General features: G+C 37.9%; 1 protein-coding gene across 3 annotated transcripts in view; it reads right to left on the bottom strand.

The window, feature by feature from the left end:
• Positions 1-19,851, bottom strand: part of EMCN (endomucin) — a 157,237-nt gene that overhangs the window by 34,030 nt on the left and 103,356 nt on the right. For all 3 annotated transcript variants that reach the window (XM_007495884.3, XM_007495882.3, XM_007495883.3), the window contains 2 exons: positions 6,194-6,250; positions 5,569-5,613 (listed from right to left, as the gene is read on the bottom strand). In XM_007495884.3, the coding sequence (XP_007495946.2) occupies positions 5,569-5,613; positions 6,194-6,250 (102 nt within the window). The remainder of the gene's footprint in view (positions 1-5,568; positions 5,614-6,193; positions 6,251-19,851) is intronic.

The raw sequence follows: 19,851 nt of genomic DNA, 5'->3' as shown, positions 1-19,851 counted from the left end.
TCAAATCTAACTTCAGACACTTACTTAGCTGTGTGATCTTGAGGAAGTTGCTTAATCTTTGCCTCAGTTTCCTCATCTGTAAAGGGGAAGTGAATTGTAATAGAATTTCTATACAAAAGAGATGGTGTTTTTCAAGTGTTTCTTAAACTTTAAAGTGTTTTTTTTAAATACTATTATTATTATGCTACTAATTGCTTGGTGTGATTATGTGATGTCAGAAGTTGGATAAAATATATGCAAGACTGCAAAATCATGCCAGATGATTAATTTAGGAATCTTGAATGGCACTATTCTGGGTGTTCTTTGTTTTGGTGGTGGTTTATAACTGTGATTGTTTATTGTTTTCATTTGTTTGTGTTGGGGGTAAGGAATTATTGCCATTAGTTGAAGCAATGATTAATAGAAATGATTTTAATAACTAAAATGAAAAGACACACATAGAAGAATTCCCAGTGTAAGAGATTGTCTATAGCTTGTGAGATTCTTCAAATGGGACTATTTCTGGATCACATTGTACTGATTGTATCAAGTCTTGAAACAATGCTGAGCCTTTTAAGTGAGTTCCCCAAAAGGCTGGCCTAAACATTCCACCAGAATACAGAAACAAACACAAATAGGAAAGGAATGTCTATTTTCCAGGCCATCACATGCAGTTGAAAGGATAACCCATAAGGCTAGTCTATGAATATATGTATTTCAGCTGAACACTGTGAATAGGTCATGAACAGAGCCCAGAAATGGTCTGGGATATATCTGAGAGACCGAGTAGTATTTTAAATAGTCCCAAGTTCTCCCTGAAACAAAAGCATATCTTTTTAATATCACATCCTCCCAGCGATTCACAGCTGCAAAGCACTACCATGTCTGGAGAATGAAAGTTACAAGTCATCCAGAGCATATTGAAAGGGACAGGGAGCCTGATTGCACTACAACATTTTACCTGCTAAGAATCTTTCAAGAGAAGTGGTCTAAAGGATGCATTGTCAGAGAGAAGGAGGGTGAGGACCAGAACGGGCATCCTCCTTTAAGAGTACCATTAGGAACACTCAAATTACTTGATCTGGCCATGAACATAAGAGACAAAACCAGAAAAGGATCTTGTTCTTTTCATTTTCCTGTGTTGAAGCTTAAAGAAGGACATAGATGAGATGCCAACAGATGATAAAGGGAAAACAGAACTTCTCAGCCCTTCTATTTTGCTTCTTTCTGTCTCTACCATGTAAAAAAAAATGTAAGACCAGCTCTAGCAAATGGGGAGTTGACTTCTGAGTTAAGTTGTAAGGTAAAAAGAACACACTTTGCACCTTTTAATAAAGTCAAGTTAATAGACCCAGGAGAGCTATACCTGGTGTCCCCAAAGTGCAACCTAAAGCTGCCGATTTGGGTGACCCCCTGTATATCCATGGATGCTGGATAACGTAGCAGATGTGATTGCTGAGCTATTGTAAGTGGTCATTGAAGAATCATAAAGAACAGGAGAGGTGCCTAGGTCTTAGAGACAGAAATGTGTCTCTAAGGGCAGAGTAGAATCTTCATTGATTTGGACTTCGATTCCTGGCAAAAATTCTAGAATAGCTTATTTTTTAATAAGCTTCTTCTTTTTAAGAACAGATGGTTGGTGAGTATTTAAAAAGAGAAGCTGTTTTCCCCTTAATTTCTTTTTTATTCTTTGTTACAAGTGAAATGACTTGGTGGGTAAGAGATATATTTAGAAATGAGGACAATATAAAAACAAAAGATATCAAAAAAATTTTAATCCTTTAAATTGCTAAAAGGAGAAACAATAATCACTAAGAACAAGCATGACTGCTTCAGGTCATATGTCAGCCTGTAATATCATTTACTTTTATTCCTTTAACAGTATTACTTGACTGGAACATCAGAGGAATGCCATAAACATAACCTAGCTCTATTTCACCAAAGAAGTTGGCAAATCTTTCATACTATTCTTGTGGAGAAAATGGAGTGACATAAACTAGATCCTAGAACAGTTTGTTGGATACTGAAATGGTTGAATGGTCCGTGGATGTATGCATGTATGTACTACCCCAAGGATTTCTATGGCTTTGGGATGGTCGTTATTTTTATTGGTGTCTTGGATGACTGTCATGTATATGGCTTGAAGAGAGTCTAGAATTCCCTGTCTCTGCTACCAAATTTATAAGATGACACAAAGTGAGGAAGGTTGATTCATGTCATGGATGACAGAGTCAGGATCCAAAAAAGTACTCATTTGGCCATACAATGGCCTATATCTAGGGAGTTGACATGAACCAAAACAAAAAAATGCTCTTATCTTTGTTTTAGAATAGATACTAAAGGCAAAAAATTGGAAAATGAGGGAATGCCCTTCAATTGGGGAATGGCTGAACAAAATTGTGGTATCAATTGGTGATGGAATACTATTGTATTCAAAGGAATAATAAAGTGGAGGAATTCCATGGAGACTGGAACAACTCCCAGGAATTGATGCAGAGTGAGAGGAGCAGAACCAGGAGAACAATGTACACAGAGACTGATACACTATGGTACAATCAAATGTAATAGTGGCAATACAGTGATCCTGAACAACTTGGAGGAATCTACTAGAAAAAAAAAAACATTATCTACATTCAGATGAAAAACTGTGGGAGTAAAAACATAGAAGAAAAACAACTGCATCAATACATGGGTTGAGGGGATATGATTGGGGATGTAGACTCTAAATGAACATCCTAGTGCAAACACCAACAACATGGGAATAGGTTCTGATCAAGGACACATGTAATACCCAATGAAACTGTGCATCGGCTGCGGGAAGGGAAGGAGGGAAATAATATAATTCTTGTAACCAAGGAATAATGTTCTAAATTGACTAAATAAATTAATTTAAATAAAAAATAGATACTAAATATTGGTTCAAAGGCAGAAGAGCTCTAAGGGTCAGGCAATTGGGGTTAATTGTGCCTGAGTCACCTAGCTAGGAAGTGCCTTGGTCACATTTGAACCCAGGACCTCCTGTCTCCAGACCTGGCTGTCAATGCACTGAACCATCTAACTGTCCCAGGAGTTAAAATTTAATAGGAATAAATTAAATTTCTTCACTTGGGTTCACAATACTAATTGTTCAAGTATAGGATGGGACAGATGTAGCTAGAAGACAGTTTATGTGATAAAATCTGAAATTTTTGTAAAGGACAATTCCAATTTGAGTAAACAGTCTGGCAAGGGAATCAGAAGAGCTCGTTGGATCTTAGGCTCCATTGAGAGTGGCGGAAAGCCTAGAAGTTGGCAGATGATGCTCCTATTAGTGCCAGGTGTTTATTCTACTTTAGTTAAATCACATATATATTTTGTATTCATTTCCTCGGAGTCGCATTTTAGGAAATAAAATGACAAAGTGGGAACAAGTTCAAAAGTTGATGTAAGAACCAGGTTGATGTAAGAATGAGAGACTGAGCCATACAAAGACTGGTTGAAGGAAAAAGTGATGCTTAGTCTACTGAAGGTGAGAAGGGCTAGATGACAACTACCCTTGAGGACATGGGGGAATGATATGTGAATAAGGAATTAGACTTGTTCTGTTGGCCCCAAAGACTATAACCAGGAGGGAAAGTTGCAGTGAAGCCAACCTAAAGGGAAATTTGCTAAGGATTGTTTCAGCAGCCAGTAAGTTCACATCCCCTACAGGTCTTAAAGCAAAGGCTGAAAGACCACTTATTGGGTCTATAATATGATAGACTTCTGTTCTATTATGAATTGGATCAAAAAACCCACTTCAATTCTGAGATTCTATAGCTGTTATTTCTGATGAATCCACTTGATGTCACTCTTGCAACCTTTCTGGGGAAAAAAAATGGTTTCCAAGCAGAAGGGAAATCTATCACTTTTCTCCTCTCAGCAGTTCTCCAAATGATTCTTAGCTCCTGTGTGGAAAACTGGGGTGGGGCCAGGGTACTTAGGGCTGGAAAGGAATCCAGGTAGTGGCGGATTCTCTTGTAATATAGGTTTGCTCACAGCTACTGCCAGCCTTCCTATAATGTTATAATTAAGTTAGTGGCTGTACACCTGGTACACCTTTGTACTGTTTCCATCACAATACAATTCTAAAGAAGCAGAGTTTTTTTTTTCCACCATGTCCCTTCAAAGGACGAGAAGGCAGAAAAGGAAACAAGATACCTTCTCAATTCAATGAAAAATTAAGAATCACCTTTTAATGGTGAAGAGAAAATGATTTCTGTTAAAAAAACAACAACAAAGGAATATTCCTGGCAATAGTTTGGATTGGTAAGGTAGAATTTTTCAGCTAGATTCCTTCTTAGAATGTGTGGCAGGTTTCTTTGAACAGCTGTCATCATTTCTCATAGGTATTCCCAGATAAGAAAAATTGTTCTGAGACAAGGCTTATGCAATGAAGGGGAGAGCATAGGTAAACATACAGGTATACAGGATGTGTTTCCCTATACACATGTGCTTGTTCATGAGCATTCGTGTGCGGAGCAGAGAAGCACAGCCTTTTTCGTTCTAACCTCTCCTACTCTTGGTGAATAACATTTCTTCCCCCACCAGGAAATGAGAATATCTAGTCAATTCATTATTTAGGGCTATTTATATTTCTGTTGCAAAGGCTAGGCACATTATAAGCCTTTAGGTTGAATTGATTAGAATGAAAGTAAAACCATTAATATCCATGAGTGAATGAAAGCATGGATAAATTGACAGGTATATTTGGATTTCACAGGGATGTCATTTGGAAATGAAGCCATTTTTCTCTTCCATGGGATAGCTAGATAGAGCACAGGACTTGGAGTCAGGAATACTCTGAGTGCAAATCTAGATTTAGACACTAGCTGAGTGACCTTAAGTTGGCCACTTAACCTCTGATTGCCTCAGTTTCCTCATCCATAAAATAGGGATAATCGTAACATCTATCTCCCAGGAGGATTATGAGGATAAAATTAAATATTTGTAAAGTGTCTGGTCCATTGATGCTATATACATATTACCTATTATTACTTCAGGTGCAAATATTTATCTTTGATTCAATAACAGCTTATTGTCCTTCATTATATGTAACTAAAACTCCAATTCTTGAATTTTCTAGTTCTTACTTTCCTCAGACATTAGCTATTTACATTTAAATGAATAAATTCTACAAGCCCATATATATATATGTATATATATATATATATATGAGAAGGAAAAGTCAGAAAGATTTTGTATATGTGTTAAATATACAATTTACTAATGTTCACTTGTACATGGCTTTTGGTGTTTGTACTCTATGGGGCATCTGTGTTCCATCACATCAATTCAACCCTCATCCCTAGTAGTAATTGCAGTGCCCTAGGGTGAGGGAGCAATGCAGATGGGATGCTTGTTAAGCCTGGCTGCCCTCTGAGGGGATTCTTACAGCAAGGATGCTTAGATTGGTTTTATAATGGGGTCTTTGGTTCACCAAGGTTGGAGATAAGGCTACCTGTGCTCTAATCACTCCCTTCATGCGAGACATCCTCACCAACACACACACACACGCAGTTTTCTTAGGGAATTTTGAAGACTAGGGGAAAAGGATTCATATTTACTCACTTGAATAAGAGGAGTTGATAAGAAGGGAGCTTGTGGTGCCAGAGTCTGTCATTCAAAAAAAGAAAGAGCAAGAAATAAATTTTATCTTGAGTTAATAGAAATGTTTTCAGTGACAATTGTGGTCTCACTGTCTCATCCCTTTATAACGCTCCATTTAAGCTATTTCTGGAATAAAGTTTATCACTAAGGCTTTGGCTTTTATTCACCTCTCCATCCTCCCCTCCTCAACCTCCTAGAGTCTATGTTTGATGAAAATGCTCCTGTAGGAATCCTACCTGTAGCTATTTGAAAAGAACTAGGTAAGGAACTCCCAAAAGGCTAATGACCAATTTTGTCCTTACAGACTCAGAGCTAGACCCAAGAAGGCTCATGGGATTCCTGGGGGGAAGATGGGAAATCATAATGAATCTGAGCTCCCTTGCTTGCTACTTAAATCACTCCTAACCACTGCAGGCAAACACAGGAACACATGCACAATGAAATGTGAGCAGAAACTTCTGTGATATTTCCATGGAAAAACACATGACTTACATTCTGAAAGATTCATAGATTTATCCTAAGAAAATGTCCAAAAGGGAAAAAAGGAGGGAGTCATATTTCCCATTCCACACAAAGACATACAGACCTCTGGTGCTTCCCTGGTCTTTGATGGGGGGTGTGGTAATAAATTTTAAAGTCTCATCTGTGAAAAGAAAAATGAAGAGTCAACATATGCTTCTTAGTTCATTTCCTTGGTGGTTTAGTTTTAGGTTTGAATACCTTTGAGGCAGGAAAGTGCTTCAATGGATAGAGTGATAGACCTGGAATCAGGAAGACCTGAGTTCAAATTTGACCTCAGACACTTACTAGCTAAGCGACTCTGGGTAAGTCACTTAAATTTTATGTGCCTTCATCTATTGGAGAAGAAAATTATCTTTGCCAAGGGAACTCTATATGGGGCCACAAAGAGTTGGATACAACTGGGCAACAAATACAACCTATGAAAACTGTTTCTTGGACTAGATTAATAATAGCTGGATTACTACTACTACTAGCTAACATTTATATAGTACTTATTATGTGTCAGGCACACAGTTATGATGATGATAATAATAATAATAATAGATTTCCAGAGGACTTTATGGCTTACAATACATTCTATTTAATTTGATCTCTACAACAAACTTGTGAGTGAGTAAAAATAAGCATTATTATCTTTATTCTAGAAGTAAAGAAACTAAACTTTAGCAAAGCAAATTGACCAACTGAAAAAAATTATTAGGTTCTTATTATGGGCTAAGTACTGGTGTTAGACCATAGATATACAAACACAAAATTAGTACCTGCCCTCAGGGGGCTTACATTCTACCATTTTCCCAAAGTCCCATAACTGGCAGACTTACCACTAAATTCACATTGTTCTGATTTCACAGCTATTAATTCCCCTAAACTAGCATCTTTGCACATTTGTTAATGTTATATTTCACTGGCTAGTGAGATTTTTTCACTTACTACAGAGTATTTAAGATGGCAAAGAACATACAAGAACTCTGATTTTGTATTTGGACTTTGTGGTTCTAGGAGGAAAGGCTTGAAAATGAAGTCTCAACTGAAAGAAATTGGGGGAGAATGGGAATCCAATTTATTTATTTTTCCTTTTAAAGCTTACCTACCATCAGGTGAGCTGGCTTTGTCAGAGGATCTACTATGAAGGTGGTTTTCAGCAATCAATAAAAGAGACTACTGAGTCTCAGGACACTGGACAGAGCAAAGCAGCTCTTTCCCTTCAGGCAAACTACGGGTAGGAATTAATTCTAACTTTGTTTAATCTATAATCTTGGATTTACTTGATTATATGTAAGATAATTTGTCTTGTGCTCTCAGTGGAATAGGACTTGGAACATACCATCATCTATCTACCTGGTACCCCATGAATTTAAAATTAAGTTTTATTTGAGCCCAGATATCTTCTCTTCACCTTCCTCCTTCAAATATAAATCTGCCTTACTGGTAAGGAGAAATGGTTGGGAACGAAGCTTTACCAACAGTTGCTATAGTTAAAAATCAAAAATAGAACCAAAAAATTCCTCATAGGGATGAGCCTGGCCTACATAATTCCCTCCATCTTCCAAGCCATTAGACTTCTTCACAAAATGGGGGTGATGATAATCTAGGTTTCCAAGTACAATGATAGCTAATTAGTCAGTGCATGTTAACAAAGTGCCTATTTCTCTTTTAGGGGTATTGGAGCATCAAGGCTGTATTCCTGGACTAGAATATACTGGCTTCTGTAATGCTCTGGTTCCCTTTCTTTATCTTACCAAATTTATATTGAAAGTTGCAAAGAGTTTTATTAGTTTGCACATGGCATTTACTTTCTCTCTTTGAGTTCAAATGCCATTTTCCCGTCTGTCTGTCAGGTTATCTCCTCTAAACTATGAATGATTAGAGCAAAGGACGTATACCTTCAGTTTCATCTGTACTACTACCCATAACCCCCAGTATTCTAAATGATCAAATATGGACTAATTGATGTAAATGACAACTGCTGCAGTGATGGGGACAAGACCACATTATCACTACAGTGAAACCCCTCCGGCTTGGCGTGTGTCTTGGCCCCTTTTTTTCTCTGCCACCCACAGCCTGGCACACAGTGCACTCCTGTGCATTTTTGACATCTGTGGGGGAAGAATACTGTTTAGAGTCTGTATCCTTCTTGCCATGCAAAAAATCTGTGGGAGGAAGCTAGATATATGCCCATAAGAACAAAGAAAAATGTCAGGCTAGTGCACCAAGCAGGCAAAGGAAAGAATAAAAAATGAAAAAGCTAGCTGAAACTTCTGCACTTTTTTTTCATTGCTGTTTCCAGAGTCAAATGTCTTAGGGAGAGATGAATGTTCTCTAAGCTACATTTGGCGAGAACAAAATGGCTGGTTACATTAATCAACAGTACAGATGCTCAGGGGATTTCCCAAGGGTTAACTTTCAAGACCCCAAGTACTACCTTTAGGCAATAATGTGAATTTGAATCACACATCAAAACTCAAACGACTTCATTATCAGCTCACAGCCAGGTTGGATGACAGTCTAGGACTGACTAAAAATTATTTGCTTGGTGGTATATCGTCATGCTCTTGTGATTGCATTTTTTTTTACTACAACCCAGTGGCTAGTGTTAGTTGCTCTAAGTTTAGAGGAAAGAAAATAGAGCCAAGTTCCTCTTCTAAAGAGGGCAAATCTATCTCAGTGAATGATGCATTTGCATTTCAAGCCTTTCACTTGGGTCTTCTTAGTAGTCAAAATCATGTTTTTTATCTCTTTTTGAAAACCCTCATCATCTGGCTTAGAATCAATATTAAGTATTAATATTGGTAGAAGAGTTGGAAAGGATAGGCATTAGGGTTAAGTGACCTGCCCGGTGTCACACACCTAGGAAGTGTCTGAGGACAGATTCCAAGATCTCACCATCCCTAGGCTTTTCTATCCACCATAATGATATCATCTTATTATAGTGGGGTTACAGATGGATCATCTCTGTGTGTCTTATTGTCAGAGCCATAACTAAGGTGAGACAGATGGGTCTTTCTTCCAGAGACCTCTTTCTGGAGGATACCACCTCTCTGACATGATTCTGAAATAACTCTTCTTCTGCTTTCTGATCCTTGACTGGCTCAAAATCTCCACCAGAGCTGTTAAATAAGGGTGAGGATAGGGACAAAGACAGGTCCCAGATCTGGCAGACAGAATTATGTTAGAGTAGGTAGAGATGCATCTTGATGGAGCCAGAAAGAGGGTGATTTGGAATAGGGCGCTTCTGTAGGAGCCAGTAACCAGAGGCTTCAGGGTACCTCCTTGCTGTGGTCCGGGGGGCTGTCATATTCCCACCTCAATAATTAACATGTATTTATTAACTACTTATTACACACAAGGCACTGTTATAAACTGTGGGCAGGGAATATAGTTCCTGTTCTCAAGATGCCATACATTTCAATGGGATAGACAACATGTAAAAAAACCCACGTGAATACAATATACATATGTGGTATATGTTGTATTTTAGATAGATTAGATTAGATGGAAATCAATTTGAGAATGGAAGGCACTAGTAGCTAGAAGAATCAGGTTTTGCCTCCTAAGGAAAGAAGGATTTGAGAAGAGTCTTAGAGGAAACAAGAGACACTAAGAGGTGGAGATGAGGGAGAAGAGCACTTCATGTATGAGGGGACAGCCAGTAAAAAAACATGGAAACAGGAAATGGAGGGTCATGTGTGAGGAACAGCAAGTAATTGGATTGCAGAGTTTGTGGGCAAGAGTAAAGCATAGGAAAGACAGGAAGAAAAGAGGTGCTGAAGACCTGGAAACAACAAATAGAAGCATCCTAAGGGAACATGGAATCACTGGAGCTCATTATGTAAGAGAAGTACATCATCTCAGTCAGATCTTGATTTAGAAAAAAAGAATTTCTCCCTGCTCAAGCCTTTTCTCATTTCAACCCATCTTCCACTTTAGCTTCCAGTGTGATGTAGATGATCGACTTCAATGAGGGTTTTTTTAAAGAGTTTGTAGGCAGCAGGAGGCAGTGGAGAGGGAGAGGTTGATGGTGAGATCAGTTAGGGATCATAGCAGGACAATCTGCTACAGATGAAGGGAGGGGATGAAATCTAGGGTGCATGTAGAAGGGATGACCTAGTCAAGAAGAAGGCTCACCTTTTCATCTAAGAGCAGAGAGAAAGAGCAAATAGTAACGGAAGATATCTGAATGACATGGCATGAGGAAGAGAGGAGAAGGGGAGTTCTTAGTGAATGGGTTCAACATTTTAAAAATTGAAATATGAGGCAGGAGGTAGAGCCAAGATGGTGGAGTAAGAGGAAGCAATACAACCAAACTCCTTCACAAGCTTCTCCAGCAGATCTAGAAAATGCACCAGACTGAATCCTGTTGTAAAATTCAGAAAAAAGTTACAGTAAGTCACTTGTCTAGCTCAACTCAGCAAAGGGAGACAGACAAGGGGATCTGTGGAAACTGAAGATAGGTTGGGCATACTGTTAGGAATATTCTAGAGCCCAGGGAGAGGCAGAGTACTTGAACAAGAAGAGGTTCCAGATTCAAAATAGGGCACTTCCATATCCACAGAGTTATTATGATACAGACCTGTGCAAATGGGAGGCTATGTTGCCTACTACCCAGGCCTGAGCCACAGATCCAGAGTGGAGCAAGAAGGGGATTATGCAAAGGAATTTGGCTCTCCTGGGAGGACACCATGGGCTATATGTATGGAGAAAGGATGAAATTTAGAAAGCCAGTAGCAGCAGCAGCAATGGCAATATGACTCAAACTTCAGGAGTGAAGCAAAATCGCACTTTCATCTTCTAGCCAACCTGTAGAGTAATAACTAAGGTAAGAGTTCCAGACCAAAGAGGAGCCAATGATTCTGAAGCTCTCAACCAAAAGAATTTTCCAGTTGGCTGATAGAGATGGTGTCTAACAGTAATCTGTTCTTTCAGACCAAACAAAACCTAGGCCAAAACTTGAAGAGTTCAGAGTGGTGGAGGCAACAATCAGACTTTGCCCTGCATTAGACCATTTTGGGAGCACAAAAAGGTTGCTGATTCCCACCTTGTTCCTGAAATTCTAGAATAAAATAGCACTTAATACCTCCAATAAAGCAGCAGCAACATCAGCCCAGACCTTCCCTCTAGAAATATTGCTCAGTCAAGCTTTTAACACTGAGTCTAAAATTAAAAGCTAGAAAGGAATAATGGATAGACCAAAAAAAAAAAAAGAATTCTGCCATAAGGAGCTATTTTGGCGGCAGGGACACTCAAGACATAAGTGCAGAAGAAACATCTACAAGCAAAACCTCAAAGATGAACACAGCTTGAACCCAAACTCAATCAGAAACAAGAATTTTTAAAAGAGTTGAAATTTTTGTTTAAAGGGAATGAGAATGCTTGGTGGGGGCGAGGGGAATGGAATAAAAATGAGAGCTATGGAAGAAATAATCAGAAGGGGAATTAACAACATGACCCAAGAGATGCAAAGCCTTGCCCAAATGACAAATTCCCTGAAAATTAAATGGACTAAATAGATGCCAATGGTTCTATGCAGAAACAACAAATATTTAAAAAAAATCAAAAGACCAAAAATTAGGTGTAAAGTATTTCATAGCAAAAACAACTGAGCCTTAAAACAGATCAAGAAGAAACTTAAGAACCATTGCAGTATCTGAAACTCATGAACTAAAAAGGAGCCTAGATATCTTATTTTAAGAAATCCTCAAAGAAAACCTCTCAGATCTCTTAGAACTAGAGGAAATAGTGGAAATAGACACTAGACACCTCTCAAAAGAGAGCTCAAAATGAAAACTCCCAGAAATATCATAGCCAAAAACCAGAACTTCCAGGTCAAAGGAAAAATGCTACAAATATCCAGAAAGAAAAAAAAAGAGTACTGAAGAACCACTGTAAGGATCATGTTTAATTTAGCAGCTACTATTATATCAGAATTTAAAACTTGAAATATATTATAGAAGGCAAAAAAAATATGTTAACAGCTAAGAATAATTTATCCAGCAAATCTAATATGCTACAGGAAAAAATGGATCTTTAATGCAATAAAGATGCCCTCCAAGCATTCCTGATAAAAAAGGATTGCTTCAGGGAAACTGGAAAGTTCAACATGAGAGTTCAGAGAAACACAAAAACGTAAATATCAGTGAACAATGATAAAGAACTAATCAAGGAGGAACTACTTATATTCAATGGGAGATGATACTTATGTTCCCTCTGATCCCTGTCATCATCAGGTTCATCAGCAGTTTAATTAGACAAGACCTGCTAATAGTTTTGTTATATCTTGATGATAAGAAAAGAGAGGAAAAAGGAACAGAGGAAGGAAGGGAAGGGAAGGGAAGTTTGGGGAAATTATCTCATATACTCAGGGCACACAAACAGACATCTATTCAAATAAGGAAGAGAGGGTAGGAAGTAGTTGACACTTGAACCCCATCTTTTTTACCTTGAACTGGTCAAAAGAAGAAAGAATACATTCACCCACACCCACTAACACACCCAAACACTCAAATTGGGTTGAGAAATAAACTCAACAGAAGAATTAGATGGAAAGGGAAAAGGAGGAAAGAGGGAATTAGAAGAAGGGTAGATTAAGGGAGAGATTAGTCCTAAGCAAAAGAAATTCTAAGGATGTACAAAAATACCGATAGCTTTTTTTCAAAGTGACCAAGAATAGGAATCTGAGAGTTTGACTCTATATTGAGGAAAAGAAGAATAGGTTATAGAATTATTCATGTGATGGAATACTATTGTATTGATTTTGTATCAGTGAAATTACCAACCAGGATTACAGAGAAGAAACACCTCCTGATAGAAAGGTGAAGGTGAAGAACTTAGAATTCAGAATGATGCATATTTTTGGGTACATGGCTGTGGAGAGCTGTCATACCCTTGCTGTCTGACAGAGTCTCAGTTTGGGAAATGAAGGCTTCAGAGCAACCTTCAGAAAAGATGAGGTACCCACTCAGCCCCCTTTGTGTGACTTGTCTCACTAACTTCCCTTACTAATTGAATTGTTATGATTATTGTTCTCTCCCCAATATAGGAGAAATAATATAAGAGCAAATACTTACAGAGTTAACACACATATGTCCCACTTTAATCCTCCCAGATTATTACCCCCAAAAGATTACATTCACAGAATTCAAACCTAACCCATTACCCCCTCCTTTCTCTCTAAGCAGTACATTCAGAGGCCACACACCCATCTGTTAGCCAAACATACAAGCACCACATCAATTACTCCTCTGTAACACAAGCTACTCACACACCTTCAGTAGTTTGTTATGTTTACAATCACTGGGCAACATTGTAAAGGTGCCTTAATGAAACACAAGAAAAATGTAACTTGGAAATTGAGGAAAATTCCAATTCTGGTCTGCTTTAAGTTACCCTCTAACCCGTACCTAGCTACAAAATGTTTTATTACCCATCTCCTAAGTAAATGTGATTGTGAAAGCTGATCAAAAGCAACAATGATTCCCTTAGCTAGTCATCCCACAGGTCAGGGGAACTAACCTCCAGATAACCCTGTCTATGTCATTCATCTCCATTACGAATATTTCTGTTGTAGCAACATGGCAAATGATCATAAAATGTTGATTAAGTGATTTGTTAATGTGTGATATATCCACTTATCTGTAGAAGATCATGTATGTTGAAAAATTATTATGTGCCAGAAAAGCATGTACTCACTGAAGCTATATAATAAACACAAACTCGGTGCCAAGGCAGAACAACCTCATGATGCCTAAGCACAGCTCTGAGCACTCAGTTGTCTCTCACCTTTTCATTATTCACCTGACCACTCCACCTGGACAGAAGGACCCTGGGCTTTGAGTGACCGCAGGCTCAACTATCAAAATCCTGGTGTCCAAACAGTAGCCTATGACTCGAACAGACCTGCAACTTAGGAAGGTCACTTTGGTAGCCAGGTGGAGAATAGAATGTAGTGGAAGAGAGGTTTGGGGCAAGGAACAGAAACCTATTGCAATAAATATGATGACAGCTTGCACCAGGATTGCTATTGCCTGAGGAGATAAAAGTATATGTGTATGAGAAATGTTCTAAAGGTAAAATAAGCAGGACTTTGAAACAGATTGGAAATGTCAGATTAGTGAGAAGGAGAAGTCTTAAAATGACTGTGAAATTGGGAAATTGGGAATAGGATATGGTCTGATGAGAAAGACAATGAGTTCTATATTGGCTCTGTTGAGTTTGAGATGCCAGTGGGACACCTAGTTTGAGATGTCTCCTAGGTAGTTGGAGAAGTGAGAGAAGGTCCAGAGAGAACTTAAGATTCTATAAAGAGATCTGAGAATCATATACACAGTTGCATCCATGGGATCTGATGAGAGAGAGAGAGAGAGAGAGAGAGAGAGAGAGAGAGAGAGAGAGAGAGAGAGAAAGAGTGTGTGTGTGTGTGTTGGGAGGTAAGGTATGAGTAGAAGTGCAGCTAGCATTAGAAAGGGTGACTAGAAATACAGGGTCATTAAGAAGAAGTCAGGTCTCAATAAGAGTCAGAAGGTGTGAGTGAGAAAGAAAAAAATTTTAAGATGAAAGAAAATTGGTTAATTATGGAATAAGCATTCCAGAAGGTACAGTGGACAGAATAAACTCATCCCTAGAATGGGATATGTCAGGAAGTACAGTTGAGGAAGATGGGAGAAAGAGAGCAAACAGTGGAGGATGGAGAACAAATTTTGTACAATAATAATAGAGGGTTCAGAATCATTGGGATGGGGGAGATTATGACAGAATATCAGTAGGACCATTAAGGAGCAAGAATGTGAAAAAGAATATTAGACACTTCACAAATTCTGGTTGAGTCTGAAAATTAAATTGGAACTGTTCTATAAAGGATTGTAAATGCTAGATTAAGGGGTTCATATTTATAGGCAGCCACTTCAAGTTTTGAGAATTAGATTTTTTAATCCCTTAATTTCTGTCTTAAAATCAATATTGTATATTGGTTTCAAGGAAGAAGAGAAGTAAGGGCTAGGCAATGGGGGTTAAGTGATTTGTCCAAGGTCACAGCTAGGAAATGCCTGAGGACAGATTTGAACTTAAGGCCCCCCATCTCTGGGCTTGGCTTTCAATCTATTGAGCTACCTAGCTGCTTTTGAGAACTAAATTTTTTATTACAGTAGGCCATTTAGCCCAAACTATTCATTATAGAAAAGAAGACTTAGGCCCAAGGATATTAAATGACTCTCTGAAAGTCATACAAATAACTGTCAAGGGCAGGTTTTGAACCTAATTCCCTTGAGTCCAGAGTCAGTCCAAAAACCATTAAATAACTTTTCCAAGGTCAAAGAAATGGTGAGTAGCAGACTTGGAACACCAGCTCAGGTCTTTGAACCCAAATCTGTTTCTTTCTACAATACTATGTCTCCACCATTCAAAATGAGTCCCTGAGATTTAAGAAGATAGTGCTATCTTAGTAACTTTTCTGTGAGTCTTTATTTCCTCTCCTGTAAAATGGGGATAATAAAATTTGCCATCCCCACTGTGAAGAGCTAAGAAAATGAAAAATGTATTGTGCTTGTCAACCTTAAAGTTATATGGAATTGACAGCTATTATCTCTATTAAATAGCAGCTAGCTAAGTGGATGGTTGGTCCTGGAAAATTCACCTCTCCAAAGCCCAATTACAGTGGGCATTAATCCATAAATCAGCTCAGCTAAGCAGCAGGTCTGTTTTTCCAAACCTACCCTTTACTACAATTGGACTCCAGACCTCATCTAACACTTACACTCCCTCAAACTTCTCCATTGCCTGAAGGTGAGCCACAGCTTTGATTCTTTGGAGATAAACTCACCCTATATATGTTGATTATTTTGAGTATTGGATATTACTCCTTTGGCTGTGCTTAAGAATGTGCCCTGTAATCCTTTAAGACTTTTCCTCAAGTGGACTGAAAAGGAAAATTGAATGAATAATTTCTCTACTTTCAATAGTTTCTTTGGGTGGGTTACATTTTCCAGCAAACTAAACACAATAGGACTATTTTTCCCCCAGTGCATATTTAACTACTTTTCTGTGTGTTCTCTTCTCACAGAAATTGAATTTTTTCCTTTCCTTTCCTTTCCTTTCCTTTCCTTTCCTTTCCTTTCCTTTCCTTTCCTTTCCTTTCCTTTCCTTTCCTTTCCTTTCCTTTCCTTTCCTTTCCTTTCCTTTCCTTTCCTTTCCTTTCCTTTCCTTTCCTTTCCTTTCCTTTCTTTCCTTTCCTTTCCTTTCCTTTCCTTTCCTTTCCTTTCCTTTCCTTTCCTTTCCTTTCCTTTCCTTTCCTTTCCTTTCCTTTCCTTTAACTTTCCTTAACTTTCCTTAACTTTCCTTAACTTTCCTTAACTTTCCTTAACTTTCCTTTCTTTTTCTCCTTTTCTTTTCTCCTCTTTTTTCTTTTCTTTTATTATTTTATCTTATCTTTTTTCTTTTCTTATAAACCCTTCCCTTTAGAATCATTACTGTGTATAGGTTCCAAGGCAGAAGAGCTATAAGGGCTAGGTAATTGGGATTAAGTGATTTACCCAGAATCACACAGGAAGGAATTAACTGTGGCCAGATTTGAACCAAGGATCTCCAACTTCTTGGCCTGACTCTTAATCCCTTAAATCATTTAGCTGCTCCCCCAAGAGATGTCTTTTCAAAATCTCTGCTATGGTTCTAATTTATCTGTCTGCTAGAGACAGATAAGAAAGGGCAGCAAAGTCACTTAACCCCTATTGCCCTGCCCTTGCCACTCTTCTGCCTTGGAACCAATACACAATACTGATTCTAAAATGGAAGGTAAGGGTTAAAAAAAAAAAGGGCAACAAAGACTATTCTTCAGTGTCTGGCATCTTTCCAATGTCCTCCAGAGGAGCACAAGTTTTGACTAGTTGTTTATCCACTAATGAAAATAGATGGTGCTTTAGTGTTCCCCTATGTTCTCCCACCACCCTTACCTCTGGTGTAAGAAGCTGAAAAGGGGATAATCTTGGATTTAGTTCTAGCTGGCTGAAACCAGCATTTAATAGGTAATGGCTAAAGAATAGGATTCTTAAGCTTTTATTTTATGAGTGAATTCCATTTGGCATTCTGCTGAAACTGATGCATACTTATTTTTTTATTTTTTTAATTGATTAATTTAGAGAATTTTTTCAAGGATTACAAAAATCATGGTCTTTCCCTCCCCTCCCCCCTCCCATATCCAATGCACAATTCCACTGGGTTTTACATGTGTCTTTGGTCAAGATCTATTTCCATATTATTGATATTTGCACTTGGGTGATCATTTAGGGTTTATAACACCAATAATATCTCCATTGACCCATGTGATGCATGCTTTTGCAAAATAATGTTTTTAAATGCATAAAATAAAATGCAAGGCATTCCAAAAGTTTTAGAGTAATTTTCTGTTCTTAAAAGTTTATACTAAGCATTAAAACCTTGTCATTACCCTCTGCATAGGATTACAAAATAAACTAATTAAATTGAAATAAAGATGTCTTTCATTTTTTTCCCTATCCAAATTCAAGGCTTTCTCTACTCCCCACCTTCCTCCCTGAAATCTATCACTTAAATTTAGAACCCTTGCTTCAAAGTACATGTGTCACAGTGGGCAGTGAGACTAGAGTCCCCAGTGTTCTTTTACAATTGGCCATGGTTCCTCCTTGCCATGTACCTTCATCTACAACAATCCACCATATGTGGCCATTGCTCTTTGGAAGGGAATGAATGGGCATGACTTCAAAGAACAATCCATAATTATGATGCAACTGCAGTTCTCTATCCTCTTCATTTTGGAAAAGGCCAAATGTGATTATCTACATACAGTTACAGTGAATTAACAAATGGTGGAGTTCATGCTTTGAGTGACACTTTAGTCTGAAAAAATTTCCCTTGGGCAATAATTGTTATTTTCTATTTTATTGTCTTAAAGTTTAATTAATTAATTAAGAATATTTTTCCATGGTTACATGAATCATGTTCTCTCTCTCCACCCTCCTCCTGTAGCCAATGAGCAATTCTACTGGGTTTCACATGTATCATTGATCAAGACCTATTTCCATATTATTAACATTGCACTAGGGTGATTGTTTAGAGTCTACACCCCCAGTCATATCTACCATGTGATCAAGCAGTTGTTTTTCTTCTGCATTTCTGCTCCCACAGTTCTTTTTCTGGATGTGGATAGTGCTCTTTCTTGAAATCCCTCAGAAGTGTTCTGGATTATTGCATTGCTGCTAGTAGTCTATTATATTCAATTGGGGCAATAATTTTTAAGAAGCCTGTGGGAAATTGAAGGAAGGCAAGGGAGAGTGGAAAGAGTATAGGGTCAGGAGTCAAAGGAGTAGGGTTCAAATCCTGTCCTTGACATTGATTAGCTCTGTAGCCATTTAGCATTTTGACTCAGTTTCTTCTTTTGTAAAATGGGAATAACTGTAGTGAACATATCATGAGGTTACTGTGAAGTTCAAATAAAAGAATGCACATAAAGTACTTTGCAAAACCTAAAGTGTTAAATAAAGGATACTTATTTTTGTTATCAGGAAGATGTCTGGTCTAAACAACAAATGATTAGAGTTGACAGCAGGAGTATAAATAGAATTTACAATGACTGAATTTGATAACTGGCCTTTCTTTGCCTTTGCAGATTTTTTTTTCTGTTGTATTAGTTTCAGGGGTATGAAAGAGGATAAGCAAATAAACTGACAATACTAATAGTTTAGCATCTGTATAGCACTTTAAAACTTGCAAAGCAATTCACAAATATGACCTGATTTGGTCCTCACAACAATCCTGTGAGGCAGGTGCTCTTAATTAACTCCATTTTACAGATGAAGAAGGTGAGGCAAACAGAGGTGAAGTGGCTTGTCCAGAGTCACACACTAATGAGTGTCTGAAGTTGGATTTGAACTCAGAAGCCATGCCCAATGCTCTATCCACTGTGTCTCCTTACTTTATAATCAAGTTATATTGGGCTACCATCCCGATGGGCATATGACTGAATGTCTCCGGTTTCCTCATCTCTGACATGAAGGGATGGATCAGGTAACTTCTAAGATTTCTTCTAGTTCTTAAATCATGGACCTTGAATACAGACATGGTTTCACTCATAGGGAGATTAAATGACCTCTAAGTTATTCCTTCCAGCTCAAGAACCTTGAACCTGTGGATAGGAGCTAGCCTTAGGAATCTCAAGTATAAAGAACTCCTGGGGAGGAGACTCTTTACCAACTAAGACCAGCATTTTATCTGCAATTGACCGCCTTAGAGGGTGGTCTAGGGTTCTAAGAGGTTAATTGCCTTGCCCATGGTGACAGAGACTTGGAAAACTAGTCAAGGAGAGATAATTTAAGAATCATCAGACCATGAAAAATGTGACCATTAAAAAAAAGAAAGAAAGCTCAGATGCCCATGTTCATGCAGTCTTAAGTGAAAACTGTCTGGCTCTGTTAAGGCCAGAGAAAAAAAAGAAAATTTAAAAAAAGGAAGTCTCAGTGGAAAATTTCAGAAAAATATGTTAGTACCTGGAATGCTTCTCCCTTCTGACTTAAGACCCAGCTCCAATCTTATCTTCTGGAGGTGACCTTTCCCTAGATTTCCTTCAATTTTCTATGTATGTGTATAGTATAATCTTTTCTTACAGATAGATATTGTTTATGTGTCTAATTTTATTATATGTGTTATATTTATATATATTTAATATCAACATATTTTATATATTTTATGTTATATATGATCTTT

This window comes from Monodelphis domestica, chromosome 6 (assembly GCF_027887165.1).
Source record: "Monodelphis domestica isolate mMonDom1 chromosome 6, mMonDom1.pri, whole genome shotgun sequence".
Lineage (NCBI taxonomy): Eukaryota > Metazoa > Chordata > Mammalia > Didelphimorphia > Didelphidae > Monodelphis > Monodelphis domestica.
This window is presented reverse-complemented; position numbering and strand designations above follow the sequence as displayed.